The sequence below is a fragment of the Geotrypetes seraphini genome, chromosome 2 (genome assembly GCF_902459505.1).
Source record: "Geotrypetes seraphini chromosome 2, aGeoSer1.1, whole genome shotgun sequence".
Classification (NCBI taxonomy): Eukaryota; Metazoa; Chordata; class Amphibia; order Gymnophiona; family Dermophiidae; genus Geotrypetes; species Geotrypetes seraphini.
Genome location: NC_047085.1, coordinates 462,050,428 through 462,070,309, shown reverse-complemented (window position 1 = coordinate 462,070,309; position 19,882 = coordinate 462,050,428). Strand labels below are relative to the sequence as shown.

Here is a 19,882-nt window from a genome sequence, read left to right as displayed (position 1 = left end):
CATTAGGAAAATAAATTTTGTAACACAGATTGGCCGAAGTGTCCATCCCGTCTGGAGAACGCATCCAGACAGTAGTGAGTAGTGAACGTGTGAACTGAGGACCAAGTGGCCGCCTTGCAGATTTCCTCGATGGGCGTGGAGCGGAGGAAAGCCACAGAAGCAGCCATAGCTCGGACTCTGTGGGCCGTGACAGTTCCTTCCAGTGAGAGACCGGCCCGAGCGTAGCAGAAAGCAATACAGGCAGCAAGCCAATTTGAAAGTGTCCGTTTGGAGACAGGACGACCCAAACGGTTGGGGTCGAAAGACAAAAAGAGCTGAGGGGCTGTTCGGTGAGCTCTGGTACGATCAAGATAGTAAGCAAGGGCACGCTTACAATCCAGCGTGTGCAACGCCTGTTCCCCAGGATGCGAGTGAGGCTTAGGGAAGAAGACGGGCAGCACAATGGACTGGTTGAGGTGAAAAGCTGAGACCACCTTGGGAAGGAATTTAGGGTGGGTACGCAGAACAACCTTGTCATGGTGAAAAACAGTGAAAGGTGGGTCGGCAACCAGTGCATGCAGTTCGCTAACCCTCCTGGCAGAGGTGATGGCAATTAGGAAAAGCACCTTCCAGGTAAGAAGCCTGAGAGAAGTTGTGGCAAGAGGCTCAAACGGAGGTTTCATGAGAGCTGAGAGAACCACATTCAGGTCCCAGACGACAGGAGGAGGCTTGAGAGGCGGTTTGATGTTGAAGAGTCCTCTCATGAATCTGGAAACCAGAGGATGAGCCGTGAGGGGTTTTCCGAGAATAGGCTCATGAAACGCAGTGATGGCACTGAGGTGGACTCTGATGGAGGTAGTTTTGAGGCCAGCGTTGGACAGTGAGAGCAAATATTCCAAGACAGTTTCCACCGCTAAGGAGGTGGGTTCTTGATGATGCCGGAGACACCAGGAGGAAAATCTGGTCCACTTCTGATGGTAACATTGGAGAGTGGCCGGTTTCCTGGAAGCGTCCAAAATGAGGCGGACCGGTTGAGATAGATTCTCCGGAGAGGTCAGCCCGAGAGAAACCAAGCTGTCAGGTGGAGCGAAGACAGATTGGGATGTAGCAGAGACTGATGCTGTTGCGTAAGTAGAGTAGGAAACACAGGAAGTAGAATGGGTTCCCTGGAGCTGAGCTGGAGCAGGAGTGAGAACCAGTGTTGGCGAGGCCACCGAGGTGCGATAAGAATCATGGTGGCGTGGTCTTTGCGGAGTTTGGACAAGGTCCGCAACATCAGAGGAAGTGGAGGGAAGGCATACAGGAACCGATCCCTCCAATCGAGCAGGAATGCATCCGGGGCCAGACGGTGAGGAGAGAAGAGTCTGGAGCAGAATTGGGGCAGCTGATGATTGTGAGGTGCTGCAAAGAGGTCCACCTGCGGAGTGCCCCATCGAGCAAAGATGGAGAGCAGAGTCGGAGGGTCCAACGTCCACTCGTGAGGTTGAAGGATGCGACTGAGATTGTCGGCCAGAGAGTTCTGTTCGCCCTGGATATAGACCGCCCTGAGAAAGAGATTGCGGTCCGTGGCCCAGGTCCAGATGCGCAGAGCCTCCAAACAAAGGGGGCGTGATCCGGTGCCGCCTTGCTTGTTTATGTAGTACATGGCGACTTGATTGTCTGTGCACAGGAGGAGGACTTGAGGGCAGAGAAGATGTTGGAAAGCCTTGAGGGCATAGAACATGGCCCTGAGTTCCAGGAAATTGATGTGATGACGACGCTCCTGTGGGGTCCAAAGTCCCTGGGTGCGTAGGTCTCCTAGGTGAGCTCCCCACGCGTAGGGGGACGCATCTGTGGTGATGATCATAGAGTGGGGGGGCAGATGAAAAAGTAGACCCCTGGAAAGATTTGAGGAGTTCAACCACCATTGGAGAGATTGCTGAAGAGATGATGTCACAGAGATGGGATGAGAAAGAAGGTCCGTAGTCTGTGACCATTGGTTGGCGAGAGTCCACTGAGGCGTACGAAGGTGGAGGCGTGCCAGAGGAAGGACATGCACCGTCGAGGCCATGTGACCCAGTAGGACCATCATCTGTCGGGCAGGGATGGAGGGGTGCATGAGTACCTGACGGCAGAGATGGAGCAGGGTCCGCTGGCGATCGGAGGGGAGAAAGGCCCTCATGAGCGTGGTGTCCAGAACTGCTCCAATGAATTGAAGTCGCTGGGTGGGAAGCAAGTGCGACTTGGGGTAGTTGATCTCGAACCCCAGGAGGTGGAGGAGAGAGATGGTGTGATGAGTGGCTTGTAGCACGAGTTGAGATGAAGGTGCTTTCACCAACCAATCGTCCAAGTAGGGGAACACCTGGAGGTTGTGAGACCTGAGGAAGGCCGCTACCACTATAAGGCACTTGGTGAAGACCCTGGGTGAGGAAGCTAGGCCGAACGGTAGCACCTTGTACTGATAGTGGTTGTGCAGTACCTGGAACCGTAGGTAGCGGCGAGAATTCTGATTGATGGAGATGTGAGTGTAGGCCTCTTTGAGGTCCAGGGAACATAGCCAGTCGTGTTGAGAAAGAAGAGGGTAAAGCGTGGCAAGGGAGAGCATTCTGAACTTCTCCTTGACTAGACACTTGTTGAGGTCCCTTAGATCGAGAATGGGACGGAGGTCTCCCGTCTTTTTGGGGACGAGGAAGTAGCGGGAGTAGAATCCCTGACCCCTTTGATCTGGAGGTACTTCTTCGATGGCATTGAGAAGGAGGAGGGATTGAACCTCCCTCAGGAGGAGGGGGGTTTGAGATGAGTTTGAAGCAGACTCTACGGGAAGGTTGTCCGGAGGTAGAGTCTGGAAGTTGAGAGAGTAGCCGTGGCGGATGATGTTGAGGACCCACTGGTCCGACGTGATGACTTCCCAACGGCTGGAGAAAATGGTGAGACGACCTCCGATGGGTTGTGGAAGAGGTACAAGGGTGGATGACTGGCTATGCCCTGGAGAGAAGAGTCAAAAGGGCTGAGATTGTTTAGCAGGCTGAGGAGGCTTAGAGGGTTGAGTGGCCTGAGATCGAGCCTGAGCATGATGTTGCTGTTGACGGGGTCGCCGAGATTGCTGGGGAGGCGGGTTGAGTGGTCTGGCTGAGAATCTCCGTTGATAAGATGTTTGTGGCCGATAGGGTCGGGTAGGCGGTGCCTTCTTTTTCGGCTTGATCAGGGTGTCCCACCTGGTCTCATGGGCAGAGAGTTTCTGGGTGGTGGAATCCAGTGACTCTCCAAAAAGCTCATCCCCAAGACAGGGGGCGTTGGCCAGACGATCCTGGTGGTTGATGTCCAGGTCGGAGACTCTGAGCCAGGCCAAGCGACGCATGGCTACGGCCATGGCAGAGGCCCGAGAGGTGAGCTCGAAGGAGTCGTATATCGAGCGGACCATATACTTGCGCATTTGGAGAAGGCCAGAGATGTGCTGTTGGAATAGCGGGACCTTGCGCTCAGGAAGGTACTTTTGGAGGGCAGACAGTTGTTGGACCAAATGTTTCAGATAGAAGGAAAAATGGAAGGAATAGTTGTTTGCCCTGTTTGCAAGCATGGCATTCTGGTAAAGCCTCTTGCCAAACTTGTCCATGGTTTTACCTTCTCTGCCAGGAGGGGTAGAGGCATAGACACTGGAGCCCTGAGTCTTTTTTAAGGTGGATTCAACCAGAAGGGACTCATGGGGCAATTGAGATTTGTCGAATCCAGGAATGGGAATGACACGGTAAAGGTTGTCCAGTTTACGGGGGGCTCCCGGTACCGTGAGGGGATTTTCCAAGTTTTTGTAGAACGTTTCCCGTAGAATGTCATGCACGGGAAGCTTGAGGAACTCCTTAGGAGGTTGCTCAAAGTCTAGAGCCTCTAGAAAGGCTTGAGACTTTTTTGAGTCCGATTCCAGAGGAAGGGATAAGGCAGCAGACATTTCCCTCAGAAATTTAGAAAATGAGGACTGCTCTGGTTTAGAGGTGGCATCGGGTGCCGATGGTTCCTCATCAGATGAGGAGGGATCCTCCTCGGTACCGAGAGGAGTTTCCTCCCATAAGTCAGGGTCCCTGACTTCTGGTCGAGACACCGGGGTGGAGGGCGCGGTATGGCAAGTTTTGGACAAGGACTTTCCAGAGCGCACCGAAACGGTACCAGGGGAGGACGACCGGCGTCTATCTCGGTCCCGAGAAGAATGCCGTACCGCCTGGTGCCGAGGAGGATCCAATGTGGCTTGAGAATGAACCACCGGATCGCCTTGAAGTTGTTGGGCCGAAAGGATCGGCATGGATGTGTTCACCGGTACCGAAGGGGTGGACACCGGGGGCTCGGTACGGGGCTCGGGCCGGTCTGGTACCGGAAGGAGCGGTGCCAGGATAGTGGGCAACAGTTGTTCAAGTTGTTTCTTCAACTGTTCTTGGAGTTGAGCCTTTAAGATGGCCGAGATACGGTCATCTAGGGGTGGCATCGGAACCGCTTTCTTTTTCTTCGGTTCCTTAGATGCCGCTCCACGCCCCGGCGATGAGGAGGCCGATGACGAGGCACTCACCGAGATCGGGGTGGAGCGTTTGCGGGACCGGTGCGATGCCGGTAGGGACGGTGTCGCCACCGTAGCCGGAGGGCGCTCGAGGGAAGAGGAAGGCTTCTTAGCCGGCTTACCTGGCGCCAGTGACGCCGATGCGGGGTCGGTCGGTGTCGAGGACGACGGTGCCGATTTTTGAGGTACCGCTGTTGAAGGTGAGGAGTCCATCGCCGACTCGGTGCCGAAGAGGAGAGTTTGCTGAATTCTTCGGTTTTTAAGGGTTCTTTTTTGAAGAGTAGCACAGCGGGTGCAGGAGTCCGCCCGATGCTCCGGACCCAGACACTGCAAACACCAATTGTGTGGGTCAGTTATGGAGATCGGGCGTGCACACCGCTGGCACTTCTTAAAACCGACCTGCGGGGGCATGAAGGGGAAGATAGCCTCCGCAAAATCGAAGCCCGAGGCCTGTATACTGGCAACAGGCCCCGCCGGGGCAAAAACGAAAGAAAAAAGGGAAAAAAGCAAAGTTTTTTTTTTTTTTTTTTTTTTTTGCAAATCAAAGAAAAATAAACCCAAAGGTAAAGAAAGAAAAATTAAGGAAAAAAGCGCGAGCGGGAAGGCAAAAAAGTGGTTTCAACGGCCGTTGAAAAAACACACGCGTCTTCTTCGCTCCGCGGAAACGAAGAAACTGGGGACCACGCACTCCTCCGTCGGGCGGGAAGGCACTCGCGCACGCGCGGTGCGGCCAACTAGAAACTTCTAGTTAAAAAGGTCCGTACCGAGGGCTCCGTCGGTGACGTCACCCATGTGTTAAGAATATGCTGCCTGCTTGTCCTGGGATAAAAATCTTACACACAAATACAGGATGTCCAGTGCAGTACTTGGAGAGACCCTCCAGGAAAGAAACTTGGAAGTACTGGTTAACAAATCAATGAAGCTGTCCGCACAGTGCGCGGTGGCGAAAAGGGCAAAACGAATGCTAGGAATGATTAAGAAGGGATCACGAACAGATCGGAGAAGGTTATCATGCTGCTGTTCCGGGCCATGGTACACTCATCTGGAATACTGCGTCCAACACTGGTCGCCGTACATGAAGAAGGACACAGTACTACTCCACAGGGTCCAGAGAAGAAAGACTAAAATGATTAAGGGGCTGGAAGAATTGCCGTACAATGAGAGATTAGAGAAACTGGGCCTCTTTTCCCTTGAAAAGAGGAGACTGAGAGGTGACATGATGGAAACATTCAAGATATTGAAGGGAACAGACATAGTAGATAAAGACAGGTTGTTCACCCTCTCCAAGGTAGAGTTAAAAGGGGATAGATTCCGTACAAACATATGGAAGTTCTTCTTCACCCAGAGAGTGGTAGAAAACTGGAACGCTCTTCCGGAGGCTGTTAAAGGGGAAAACACCCTTTAGTGATTCAAGACAAAGTTAGACAAGTTTCTTTGACCTAAGGGCTGCTGCGTGAGTGGACTGCTGGGTACGATGGACCACTGGTTTGACCCAGCAGCGGCCATTCTTATGTTCTTACATGAATAAATGGGAAGGGAAGATATGAAAAAGAAGATAGATTTTGAGAAGAAAGTTGAATGTTAAAAGTTAATGCTAGAGATGGATGTAGGGCAGAAAGAGAAGAAGGAGAGAAAAACAGAAAATGGCTAAGGCGGCCCTGGAAATAGAGTGTTCCAGTGCTGCTTCCGAAAGTGGCAGAACCGTTAGAAGAAGTGTGTGGCAGCCCAAGGGGACTACTTTGAAGGAGATTAGTATAAGATTGTTGTATCTGAATATGAGTATTTTTTTTATGAATAAAGGTCTGATACTTTTTGAACAGCCCTCGTATATATATAGGTGAGACTTAAAGTATGGACAGGGTGCACAGTTAAGGGCATAAATTATAAATTACTATAATTTACAAGTATGTTATGTTTCTTTTTTATGGTACAATATGTTTATTGAACCAAACAAAGATACAAAATAAATCAATACAGAGCTAATACATAGCAAATTCTGCTGGTAAATAGAAAATATTGTCTCCCACCCTCAACCCTCCCATTCCCAAATATACAATATAATAGAGGAAAGGAAACCAGGGGAACAGTAATACTACTACAACATTCAAATATTTAATACAGAACAGTAAATTATAGTCCCCGTGTGGATCTCTGCTCTCACGTAAAATAACAGGTTCCCAACCCACTTGGAAAATAGGAGACTTGGGTTCTTACTTAACTAAACTAAACCTTAAATTTGTATACCGCATCATCTCCATAAAGATAGAGCTCGACACGGTTTACAGGTAATTCAATAAATGAGGGAAGGACATAATAAGAAATTAGAGGTTATGAAGAGGATAGCTAGCTTTACATTTTAAATACATAGCTTTACGTTTTGGAGAAAAGCCAGGTTTTCAGATGCTTTTGGAATAATTGTAATGCGCCTAGGTTCCGCAGCGGGGCAGGGAGGTTATTCCAAAACAATTTGAAGAAAATGGATTAAGTCTCCTGATGCCACCATGAATAGAGTATCTCCTCTAACCTCTAGTCAGAAAATGATACGCAACATCAAAGTATCATGAGACCCATCAATATACAATTCAAAAAAAGAACAAGATCAACATGAAAACAATCTACTATAAGAGATCTCCCACTAAATGTGAAACACCTGCCTACCCAATCCCCCTTCCATCCTTTTCTTTACTTAAAAAGCAATCTAGGCACAAGTGTCTACACTAGCTCTATGTCCCATGCCTAAATTATATATGCCTATTTTACCTATTAATACTGAAATTTTACATGCACCTATGTTCCTTTATGGAATAGGCTCTACATAGTTGCTTTCTTGTAGTCTAAACAGAGGGTGTCCCTTTGTACATTTGCCCTCACAGAGGTTAAAGTGAGAGGTCACACTTATTCTGCATCATTTCAAGGTTCTCGTTTGCTCAGATTTGATTGTTTTGGATACACAACCATTAAATCAATATTTTGAAAAAATATTGCTATAATCTATCAAGAGGATTTGAGCAGTGGTGTAGTTATTAGGGGGGGGGGCTGTTCCCCCCCTCTCCTGGTCAGGCTTTACTCCCCCTACAGCACTGTGGCAGCGGTGCTCAAGCCCTGCCAATTGAAGAGCTGCCCTACCAGAGCCCAGCCCACACAGCATGAGTGGTAGAAGTCTGTAAGCTACTCTGGCCTCTGACACCCAGCACTTCCACACATGCTCAGTTTACATATCTGAAATGAGCGTGCCCAGAAGTGCTGTGCATTAAAGGTTGGAGCAACATTGGTAATAGCAGCAGCAGTGTGGGGGCAGGGGGCAGCAAAGGTAGCAGGAGTGGGATAGAGGAAATGCATGCCCCCATAGTCCACACCCTCAGGCCCCCTCCCCCCCTAACTTCTGGCTATGCTTTGGATCTGAGCCAAACACCTACCAAAGATTACTGACAAGGTTTATCACAGTATAAGGAAGAATTGCTTTAGCAATTGCTCACCTCACCAAGATGTGAGTCTCCTAAAGGCCCTTTTGTTTCTGGATTTGCAATGATGATACGAACTCCAGGTAGGATCTGTTCAAAGATAAATATTAAAGTAATTTAATTATCCAGTGACTGACAAGTGGTTCTGGAGTTTGCTAAATTAACTCAGTAACAAATAGAAGTCTATTTAGGATGGATATTTTCTTGATGAATATATTTCATTTGAATTATTTTTTACTTATCTGAATAGACGTGGCTGGGTCAACGTGGGTCCCAATCATTGGGTCAACCATACGCTTGCTTAGTACCTAAAAAACTCCTGAAGCTGTGAAACATAAGTCTTCATCCTAGAAGCTTCACAGCTTCAGGAGTTTTTAAGCACCAAGCAAGCGTAAGGTTGACCCAATGATCGAGACCCACGTTGACCCAGCCACATCTATTCGGATAAGTTATTTCTGAGTATATTTTCCATCTAACATCATTAACAGTGGCGGTAGGACAAGTGTGTGTGGTGATTGTCCAATTGGGCAACCTATGTTATGTTCACTTTACATTGAACGCTATGTTTGTGGGTCTGAACACTATACATATAATTTATATTATTATTATTTCAACTGTGATTTGTTGGGCTATATGAGTATTTTATCACAGATTTGAGAGATTATACTCCCATAGTAATTTTGGTTGATCTTATACATATAAAATTGCTGTCATGTTGCCTAATCCAGCAATTAATATTTTTTCTACAATGTCTCGTGCTTCTCGACTGCTAACCTTTCATATTATTTTTGGGTTCGTCAGTTTGCTTGCTAGATTGGAAAAATTATTAGGGGTTCTTTTTCTAAACTATGGTAAGCACTAGCTCATGTTTACCACACAGCGTACAATGGTTTACCTGTGCCATGTGCTCAGGTGTCCCTGAGGTAAGTTCTAAATCAGCATGTGCTAACCACGCGCTACAAAATATTTTAAAATTTTTGTTGGAGGGGTGTGTCTGGGGGTTAAAAGTGGGCATTCCTGTGTTAATCTGTTAACACAGGTACATTACCATAAGCTAACTGGTTAACACAGGATTAGTACCTACAAAACAGGTGTCAGTAAGTGCACACATGCAAATTTTTTTTAACAGTCATACATCAAATGGCCACAATAGCGCATGGCCATTAATACAAAAATAGGAAAAATCAGCAATTTTACTGCTGTGGTAAAAATGGCCTTAATACATGGGAAAAAAGACACGATAGGATGTGCTAAAGTCACTTTTTACCATAGCTTAGTAAAAGGACCCCTTAATGAATTGTCACTTAAGAGTAGCTTACAAAGACTAATATTTTTTAAACTTTATATGATTGTATTGCTCTAGGACATAAAATGAAATATGTGGTGTACATAAGAAATAGAAAATCCATAGCAAATGCTTTATCAGGACTTTCAAATGTTTGACCTGACCAGTTCTAATACAACTCTTATCACCTGTCAATGCACTGTGGGTAACATCAAGACAGCTCATCATTACTAGGAGTTACAATAGCAAAATCCTATGCCATAATAGCATCAGTATTAATTAAAAGCCTTTCAAAACTGTTGGTGGAAAGACATATAATGATGACATAATTTTAAACCAAGTGGTAAAGTATTCAAACTTTTTGTTACCTGGAACAGGAAAGTTTGCTCAAATATTTTTATATATCTAACTTCTTTATAAATAGAAAAATGAAATTTAAATTGATTCCCACAAAGATCTGCCACTATTACCCAACAATGAAAGTGATTACCAGGAACATGTAAATTGGTACTTTGGTATGTAGAAGTTTAAAATTTATGGTCCATAATTTAAAAATCACATGTTCTTGCACTGGAAGCCACTGTAATTTAACAAGCAAAGGGCCCTATCAAATTGTTTTGCAGAGCATAATAAGCAAGTGGCTGTATTTTGCAATGTTTGTAATTTCAGTGGACAAAACAACAAAATCCAAAGAGCACCAAAAGGTTCCACAAAGGAAATGAAGCAGCAAAACAACAAAAAGATTGTGGAACAGAAGATCGGATGGACCAGTTTGTAGTTTAATAAACGTCCAAATAACTTAAAAACAATAATCATAAAAGCAATCCACAAAGGGTGTATACGATCACAAGAGATCCACAGGATAGAAACCAAATAATGTATACAATAAAAATGACCCAACATGGGCCCTGTTTTGGCAAAATAAAAATGCCTTCCCAAGTGGTCTTATAGGGTCTACAAAAATCCTAGTAGTTAAGAGACTACAAACAAGCAGCACAGCTCCTGTGGGTCACTTGTGACTATATACACCCTTTGTGGATTGTTTAAGATTATTGGTTTTAAGTTACCGTATATATTCGAATATAAGTCCATTCAAATATAAGTTGAGACCCCCATTTTCCCCCCCAAAAGGAAGAAAAATGGTTGACTCGAATATATAAGATGAGGGCTTAATATTCAAGTGCCATGCCCTGCCAGGATCTGCACCCAGTGTCCTTTCCCTCACGCCCTCCCCTGCCAGGTTCTGCACCCAGCACCCTTCCCTCCCTGCCCTGAAAAGCTCTGCACCAAGGCCCCTTCTCTACCAGGCTCTGAACCCAGCAACCTTCCTGCCCTACCAGGCTATGCAGCCAGCCCCCCTCCCTGCCAAGCTATGCAGCCACTACTTGCCAGGCTCTGCACTGCACCCTGTCACCCCTTCCTGCCAGCCTCTGTACCCTGTCCTACCTCCTCTTCCACCTCTGGTGGTTTAGTAGTAAGCCAGGACACGAGAGATCCCTCCCTTCTCCCATCCTGGCTGATAGAAATAATTTTTTTTCTGATAATTCAGGTGAGCACAAGGTACTCCAGCTGCCTTGGGGGGGGGGGGGGGGAGATTAGTTGCAAAAATACTTCACCCCACAGATACTGGCTCCTGTCTACTTCCCAGTGACAACATTTGCCTAATTTATACACACGCTCCTCCTATTCCTCTGCTTTTTGCAAACCTGGAAGCAGCTCTTAAGCACAAAGGCCTGCAGTAGATTGCACATCACTTGGGTAATAGAAAGCACTCTACAACTTAAAATGATATCCATCTCTGATGGTAGTAATGTCATCCCCAATAGAGATTCCACTGGAGTTTACTCCACCAGGAGAGCAAACTGGCTCACAGTACTAAGGCTTAGATTCATTAACAATAGCAACTCAGTCGCTTTTGGCCGATTCTCTGGCCGATTTTCTAACAGCAATTGATTCACTATTATCAGTGAGAAGCTGTCACTGCTGTCAGGGCTCCCTTCCCCCCACCGCTTAAAACAAATGGCAGGAGGGATGGTGCTGGCAGGTGGGGGGTTGTTCGGCCGGTGGACAGGGGTGTACGGCTGGCTGCAGGTGTGTGGGGGAGGAGGGAGCCAATGGCAGCAGGGACCGGGCATCCCTCCTGCCATATGTGTGTCGCGGGGGGTTAGGCGGTTTTTTGACAGGTCTCTGCCTGTCTTTTATTCATTTTTTTTTAATGGGGCAGATATTTTGTATGTATAACACGCAAAATATCTGTGCCATGAAAAAAAAAAAGAAGAAAAAAGACAGGCAGACCTGTCAAAAAAATGGCAGACTGACAGGTCTGCAGCAGTCGGGTTTTAGGCTAGTAAACCCGATTTAAAATAGCCAAGCAATTGTTAGTGAATCAACTGCTATTTTGCATGGGGTTTTACTAATTAGCATGGGAGGATCGGAGCAGAGCAGAGAATGATCGGGCAGCAGTTTAGTGAATTGGGTTGGGGTCCGATTGCAAAACCAGTAAAAGTGGTTTTGCGATCCTCGGTACAGGGTCGGAAGGTTTAGTGAATCTAGGCCTTTGAATCTTGAAAGACTGACATGGTTGGTGATCAACCAAAGTTGAGGTAAGAGCTCTAATGGAAATGTGGCTGAACCTCTGCAGATGCCATCTTAGCCAAGATTAATATTTTTAACTCTAAAAAAATAGGAAGTTTAGTCTTCTTTCACACAGCAGACTGATGGTCCTTTTCCACCCCACCCCCACTTGGGTAACAAAGCTTGTAAACTCTTACTTGAAGTGTTATTGCCAAAATGAGATGTGATCTTACATCTAGGCATGGAATTACACAGAAGCCCACTTTAACACTTACTTTGCCAGACTCCATGAGGGGCAAACTATGAGGCGATCCTCTTTCTACTAACCGAACTCTGTAAAATATATAGAAATAAAGTGTGCGCCACATGAATGTTATTTAATTTTAAAAAATTACATGAAACAAAATATTCAGGAATATAGTGTGATATCTACTGCAACAGGTTATCACAGTGAAAAAGGTCTCATAAAATTTCCAACCCATGTAAAGCAATCTACTGACATGTGGAACATGGCAGACTTCTCTCCTCCTTCTGGAATATGGAGGAAACAATTAATGCACTTTGCTTTTAAAGCAATTATGGATACACACATGTCCTGAAAGTTCTACTGAAAAGATCCTTTCAGACCACAAAATTTTATAACTAACATCATATGCATATATTAAACGGAAAATCAAGTAAGATCTGAAGTTAAAATTAGTTATTTGGATAGTAAAGCTGAAAAAAAACAGTTTACTATTTATATAAAATATTAGGGAAAGATTCAAAGGTCATAAAACAGGAGGTCTGGATACTGCCAAAGAAATGCCAACTTAAGGTAGCTTAGAATGAAAATGGGCAGACAAGATGTGCCCTCCAGTTTTTATCTGCTGTCACAGTTTCTGCTTCTATTTTAAAAAGAACAACAAAAAAAAAAGTTTCAATAGTCCCTCTTTATAGAATAGCATAGAGTGTTGAATTTGGTGCTCAACTTTGGGAACAATGATTTACACCAGCTGAAACCCGGTGTAAATTGGGTGTGGAACCTCTGCTATCCAGACCACTGCGCACATCTTTTGTGAACGCTGTTAACCCATTCAGGCCCCTGTCCCCTTTGGAGTTACACATAAATTAATTTAAGCACCCATTGTTGCAGAATAGTTCATAGACAGATCGGTGCCCAAATCATATTTATTTATTTATTTTTAGTATTTATATATTACTTATAGTCTAAGTCAGGGGTAGGCAATTCCGATCCTCGAGAGCCACAGGCAGGTCAGGTTTTTCAGGATATCCACAATGAATATGTATGAGATGGATTTGCATGCACTGCCTCCTTGAGATACAAATCTATCATGCATATTTTTTGAGGATATCCTGAAAACCTGACCTGCCTGTGGCTCTCGAGGACTGGAATTGCCTACCCCTTCTCTAGGTGGTTTACATTCAGGTACTCAAGCATTTTGCTCTTCTGTCCTGGGTGGGCTCACACTATCTAATGTACGTGGGACAATGGGGAATTAAGTGACTTGCCCAGGGTCAAAAGGAACAGCATGGGATTTGAACCCACAACCTCAGGGTGTTGAGGCTGTAGCTCTAACTACTGCATCACACACTTGTTAGCTCCAATAATTAAATCATTACCTTATTATTTTGGGCAACTTTTAGAGAATCTAGGGGTAGGTATTATGACCAGGCACAGCCAAGCTAGGCTTAGTACACATGAATCTCAGCCAAGCGGTTTTGCAAGGTTCTTTTGGTAGCTTGGTATTGGTATAATAAAGAGTTCCAACAACAATGGTGCAGTTTCTTGGCATAATTTATTGTTCATTAAGTCAGAAACAAACTTTCAGACAGGATGTTCAGGTTGGTAACACCTTGTGTATCATTTCAGCATTCATCAAACATAACAATTTTCAGCTCCAAGCCCTCAATATCAGAAAAGGGAAAAAAAAACCCAAAACTTGTTCAAACTGCAAACTTTTCTTCTACCAGGCACAAACTCCCCTTACGATTAAGCTCAGTGGTCCCAAGGGAGGAATCTTCTCCTTTAGTTCCCTTAACAAAAATGGCTGCCTGGTGGCTTTGAAGGATTCAACAAAATTGCACAATCCAATTTCTCCCAGCCCTTTTTATCATGAAAAGATTAACTTATCTCCATTCCTTCTATGCTGGGCAACTCTATTCCCTCTACTTCATATCACAAGTAAGGTCATCATCAGCCGTCTCACTATCTTGCGCAAACAGAGAATCACCCTTCTCATTAGCCTCTTGGGCTTGTGGGACTGTGGACTGTGGCTTTTTGTGCTTGCAAGCTGCTTCTTTCAGCTTGCTGAGTGACTCTGGCTTGCTGGGTCTGGAGCGGGTGTTGCCTTTGATGATGGCCCTGGCTCTGTTTCTCCTCCTCTGGGAAAGCTACTCCTTTTCCTTTCCCTACAGGGTGCTGATTAGTCCTCCTGCTCTCAGAGAACTTCTCACCTGGCCTAAGCCAGGTTTGAGCCTATTTGGGTGTGGCCAGTATTCCATTCCTGCTCTTTCCTTTCTCTTGCCTTATGCCTGCTGGGAGATGTAGTCTTTCGGTCTGTTTTCCCACAACTGGCTTAGAGAAACTAAACCAGATCTGCCAGCTTAGGCAGGCTTTGAGAAGGTTTCCCTGCTGGAAGGCTTGACTTGTGGGTATTCCTAGGAGATGCTTTGGGACTCTCCTTAGCCGACATGAATAATTTCAAGGGTTTTAACTTCATTTCCCTCTTCTGGCAAGGCTTCCTTGCTAGGAACAGGGGCCACCCTGTGACAGTATGTATGTATCTTTACAAAATATGCTCCTAGAATAACCTGTAGTACTGTACAAATTCTCTTCCCCAAATTTATACTGCTCCAAGGATACTTTTATAAAGGAGTTTTGGTATGTATACAGTGACTGGAATGTGTGAACTTGCATGTGACTGGTGGAGACATGCTTGTGCAGGTGGAGTGTGGGCAGTCTAGATTTATGCATAGTATTTATAAAATATGATAAATAACCCAAACAAAAGATCAAACCGCCACACATCACACAATCAACAAAACAGCAGAGAAGATGAACAGGACTACTAGTAGGAAGATTCTTACGATCTCTTTATTAAAAATTGCTCTGAATCGTTGGCCCTGTTCATCATCTCCAATGTTTTGTTACGCATTTATAAAATACGTGTATTTGCTTGTCTGTGGCTTCTTCAGTAGATTGTGATTTCTGAAGCTCTGTGGGGCAATGTTATAAAGACACAAAGGTACTTTTAAGGGGCTTTAAACAGGTGGGAAGGGAGGGAAAGAGATGCTGCTGGTGGGTGAAGGAAGAGAAAAAGAATTGTTGGACATAGGAGTGTGGAGTGGGAGGGAAAGAGATGGTATACATGGGGAAAGGAAGAAACAGGGAAAATTGTTGGACATGATAGTGGTGGGAGGAGGGAGGGAGACATGCTGCACTGGGAGAAGGGTGATGGAAGGAGGGAAGAGTGAGAGAGAAATGCCAGACCACTGGAATGGGAAAGAGTGAGAGAGAAATGCCAGATCATGGAATGGAAGGGAAGGAGGGGAGAGAGAGATGCCAGACCACAGAAAGGAGAGGAGAGAAGGAGAGAGATGTTAGACCTCGGGAAGAGGGAGGGAAGGAGAGAGGGAGATGCCAGATCATGGGAGGAGAGAGATTCCAGATTCTAGGATGGAGAAGAGAAAGATGCCAGACCATATGATGGGGGGAGGGGGAAGACAGAGTTGGCTGACCATGGGAGAGGGATGAGATGGTGCACAAGGATGGAGGGGAAGGAGAGACAGAGGGAGGAGATGATGTTCAGCAATGGGAGCGGAAAGGAAAAGATAAGAAGAAATGCTTCATATGGATAGATGGGAATAGGGGAGAAGAAAGAGGGAAGAGATGATACACATGGATAGACAGGACGGGAAGACATGGAAAAGTAGATAGAGTTTGAGAAGCAGAAAAATGGAAGAAAATGTAATATTAACATTTTATGCTAAAGATGGATGTATGGCGGAAAATGATGGAGAGAAAAACAGCGAATGGATATGGTAGCCCTGGATACTTAGTTAAGAGCACAGACAGAAGAAAGTGCAGCCAAGGACCTGGAAAAACCAGTTTGAAAAACAAAATCACCAGACAACAAAGATAGGGGAAATTATTTTCATTTCAATTTAGTGACTGAATTGTGCCAGTTTAGAGAATTTACATCTGCTGTCTATATTTTGAACTGTTCAGGAAGAAATGCATTTGTTTCTATTTCTCTGGGGTTGTACTGCATGCAGAGTCTTGCATCTTAGGGTTTCATTTGCATATATTAATACTTTTAGTTTGTGGTCCTGTATTTGCATAGGGGTTATCTGTGTTCTGCAAGTGTGACCAAGGCCAGGTGTTCTGGTAGGAATGAATGTTGAGAAGCATACAGTGTGCTTTGTTTAGTTTAATTTTATGGTTAAACATATGCTTTTGTGGTTAACCATATGCTTTTGGGCTCCCCCAAACAAAAAGTGTTCAACTGCCTATGCCTAGAATGACTATTTGAATAAAGTTAGGATTAAATATGGATAAAATCTATGAGGTGAAAATAACCAGGTGGATCACATCTTAATAAAAAATTCAGCTCACGACAGACTGTGTTTTAGATTTTGGCCCCTTATGTGATTGGGTTTGACACCCCTTGTTTATAGAATTAGGCCCTTAATGTCAGATGAAGGCAGTAATATACAATGGAGGAGATTTCAGTAGAGCAGCGCACAGTTTATATGGGTAACAAGTGGATTTATGTGTAATCTTTTCTTTTTAAATAAATTAAAACAGGCATTACAGAAGAATTCTACTAAACAAAAACCAGTGAAGACATTCATTTACATACCGGTATAGTCTTATGATATTGTTACCAGTGCGTCCATTGTACATTAATGCACGAACCTTGTATATAGACAAAGAATAAAACTAACCATACAGAATAGCCCTCCTAATATAAAAGTTCTAAATTAGTTCCCTATCCCCTATACCTTCTTTTCCTCCCCCTCTAAGCCCTAAAACAAAATCTACTCCCCCCACAATGCCCTTATAACATAGCAGACACTCTAAACCAGAAGAGACTGGGACTCTTATATAAGTCTCTTTCTCAGTAATCTTCCCTAACAGTTAAACCGTTCCTATCTATTCACTATACCCAGCCCACTCACTACTCAACCCTCCCAAAATAACAATCCCCACCCTCCCTCCTATCCAAGTGTCCAGATGTGGTCCTCATCACATTCTAGATTTATGTTCCAAAGGACTGACCACCCAGCTTCTTGCTTTTGGAGATAAAGATTGAATATAGGGGCTCCCAAATTTATAAAAATTGCTTCTTCTGTCCAGGGGATTGTTTAGTACTCTGAAGTTCCAGAAGAATTAATGAAGGGACCTTATTTTTCCACTCCCAAAATAAAGGTGCAGCGTTCTTTGTCCATGATCCCAATATACATTTAAGAGCAATCACTCATGCTTTTTGGGAGCCAGGTAATCCTCGAAGGAAGGAATTCTGGCTTCAGCCTCATGCCTGCTGTGCTGATATTCTGACTAGTGATACTTTTCACAATGCAAAATCTGTTGTGATATATTTCACTCTGCAAAGTATGATGTATTAACAATAAGACTCCTGAGGCAGGCCATTTGGGCTGAAACATGTGCATGTTGAGTCGTACGAATAAAGCAGAGTTTCGAAATAAACAAGCACACTTGTGGTTTTGGACATCTCCACTGTTTGTTCGTTTACTATTGGCTTGTGGAAGTGACTCCTGTTTCTTTTGCCATAAAAAGGAGAACAGATTGAGACATCCAGGTTTTACTTTCATTGCTTTCAATAGAAGTAAAACCCGGATGTCTCAATCCGTCCTCCTTTTCCTGGAGCTACATGGTAACCCTACTCAAATGTATATGTTAATATGGAAAGCGATTTGGATTCAGATTAAGCCTTTTCAATAGTAGTTCAAGGTGAATCACATTCAATTACACTAGAGATTTCTAAGTCCCCAGAGTTTTTATAAATAAAATTTGTATCTCAGACAATGGAGAGTTACGCGATCTACTAAAAATCCATGGAGCTGCAGTGCGATCTGAACCAGGCTTCCAAAGTTCTCAGTCTGCTGATCTAACAATTTCATGTGCAGAGAATTCAAGAAGGTGCATTTGAGCATAGTTTGGGCAGTCCTTTGAGGTAAACATGTATTTGATAAAATATGCATTTACATTGCAACTCTGCATCTGCTCTGCCCAAATGATAAGAACATAAGAACATAAGAAACCGGATCAGACCTAGGTCCATCTAGGTCCAGTTAGGTGCTCCCTGTTGGAGACCCGGATTTCCCGTATCCCCCGATATGATTTGCAAGAAGGTGTGCATCCAACTTGCGCTTGAAACCCTGAACACTAGTCTCCGCCACAAGCTCCTCTGGGAGAGCATTCCAAGCGTTCACCACTCGCTGTGTGAAACAGGACTTTTCCTACAAGATGACTATACAATGAAAGCGCTTTCTATAATTACCTCCAATTTTTTTTATCTACTCACATTTGATGGCAAGCATAGAGGCTCTCAGTTGTCAGGCCTGAGAGCAGGAGGGAGGCACCTCTCTATAGTACATAGGTTATGATAAGGTGTTCTCTCTTTTAGTCAAATCAAATACGACATTATTTATCTATTTATTAAATTTTCTATACCATTCTTGCCATTCCATCTTCTCCATCACACTTTGGAATGCATTACCTCTCGATCTGCATTTATAGACCTCCTTAGAGAAATTTAAATCTGATTTGAAAACCTTTTTATTTAATGACATTTTTACTTAATAATACCATTCATGCTTAACCTTCCTGCACAAAACATTTCTAAGTCTCCAGCATGAGCCTAGAAGGTATGACTTTCCGTATTCCCTTGGTGTACTTCATACTTTTCACTTTCCCATCATTAATTGCAGTTCTCTTCCTTTACTTTCCTACTGCTACCCTTGATCATCACTTTAAATTTTATTTTATTTTTTTACAAATCTTTTCTCTTTCTCATGTCTCCCATTTAGAACTGTAAACCATTCAGAAGACTACTAGATGGGCAGGATAGCAAGTAACTAATAAATTTGGAAACCTCTTCCATCTTCTCTCCTGAGTGTATTGCCTCTGCCCATATTGCCAGACTCCCCGACAGACGTGAAACGAGCATGCTTTGCCATAGACCTGTGAGCTAAATCACAAGCACAGCCCCCACAAACCATCTTGCAATCCATTTCCATTGCCAGTATCCCCAGAAACTACCCTCTATGCCAAGTTCATATTGGTACGGTTCTCTATACCAGTGTTCTTCAACCTTTTCACACCTATGGACCAGCGGAAATAAAATAATTATTTTGTGGACCGGCAGTTGAAGAACACTGGGCTAAGTTGTGGGCGAGACCCCGCCCATCTCCACCCAATCTCCACCCCAGACCCCGCCCTTATAATAGTACTAATTGTAACACCATTTTTTCCATTCATTTTTCATATATATACACACACACACAATATAATCGTATTAACAACACATAATGGTTAATCACAAAATTAAACTACACAAAGCACACTCTATGCTTCTCAATATTCATTCCTACCAGAACACAGATAATCCTATGCAAATACGGGACCAAAAATTAAAAGTACTAATATATACAAACAAGTCCTAAGGTGCAAGACTCTGCAGCAGTACAACCCCAGAGGAAAAGAAACAAATGCATTTCTTCCTGAACAGACAGCAGATGTAAATCAATCACTAAATTCAAAAATAAAATCATTCCCCCTACCGTTGTTGTCTCCCTCCCTCCATGCTGTGCCTTACCTTTTGGCCTGCCCCCCGGTGTTATCTTCGGGCCGTCTCCTTCTTCCTCAGCGCTGCAGTGCACAAAGCTGTGGGAAGCAGCTCCTTGTGCGTCCCGCGCCTCATCTGGAAGCTTTCCCTCTGACGTTGCGACGTCAGAGAGAAGGCTTCCGGTTCATGTGCAGGACGCGCGTAGGAGCCTCTGCCCATGGCTTTGTGCACTGCAGCACTGAGGAAGTAG

At 44.5% G+C, this 19,882-nt stretch overlaps 1 protein-coding gene across 2 annotated transcripts in view; it reads right to left on the bottom strand.

Annotated features, from left to right (window-relative positions):
* Positions 1 to 19,882, bottom strand: part of DIP2C (disco interacting protein 2 homolog C) — an 800,316-nt gene that overhangs the window by 16,512 nt on the left and 763,922 nt on the right. For both annotated transcript variants that reach the window (XM_033931568.1, XM_033931569.1), the window contains 2 exons: positions 12,094 to 12,151; positions 7,975 to 8,049 (listed from right to left, as the gene is read on the bottom strand). In XM_033931568.1, coding sequence (XP_033787459.1) covers positions 7,975 to 8,049; positions 12,094 to 12,151 — 133 coding nt within the window. The remainder of the gene's footprint in view (positions 1 to 7,974; positions 8,050 to 12,093; positions 12,152 to 19,882) is intronic.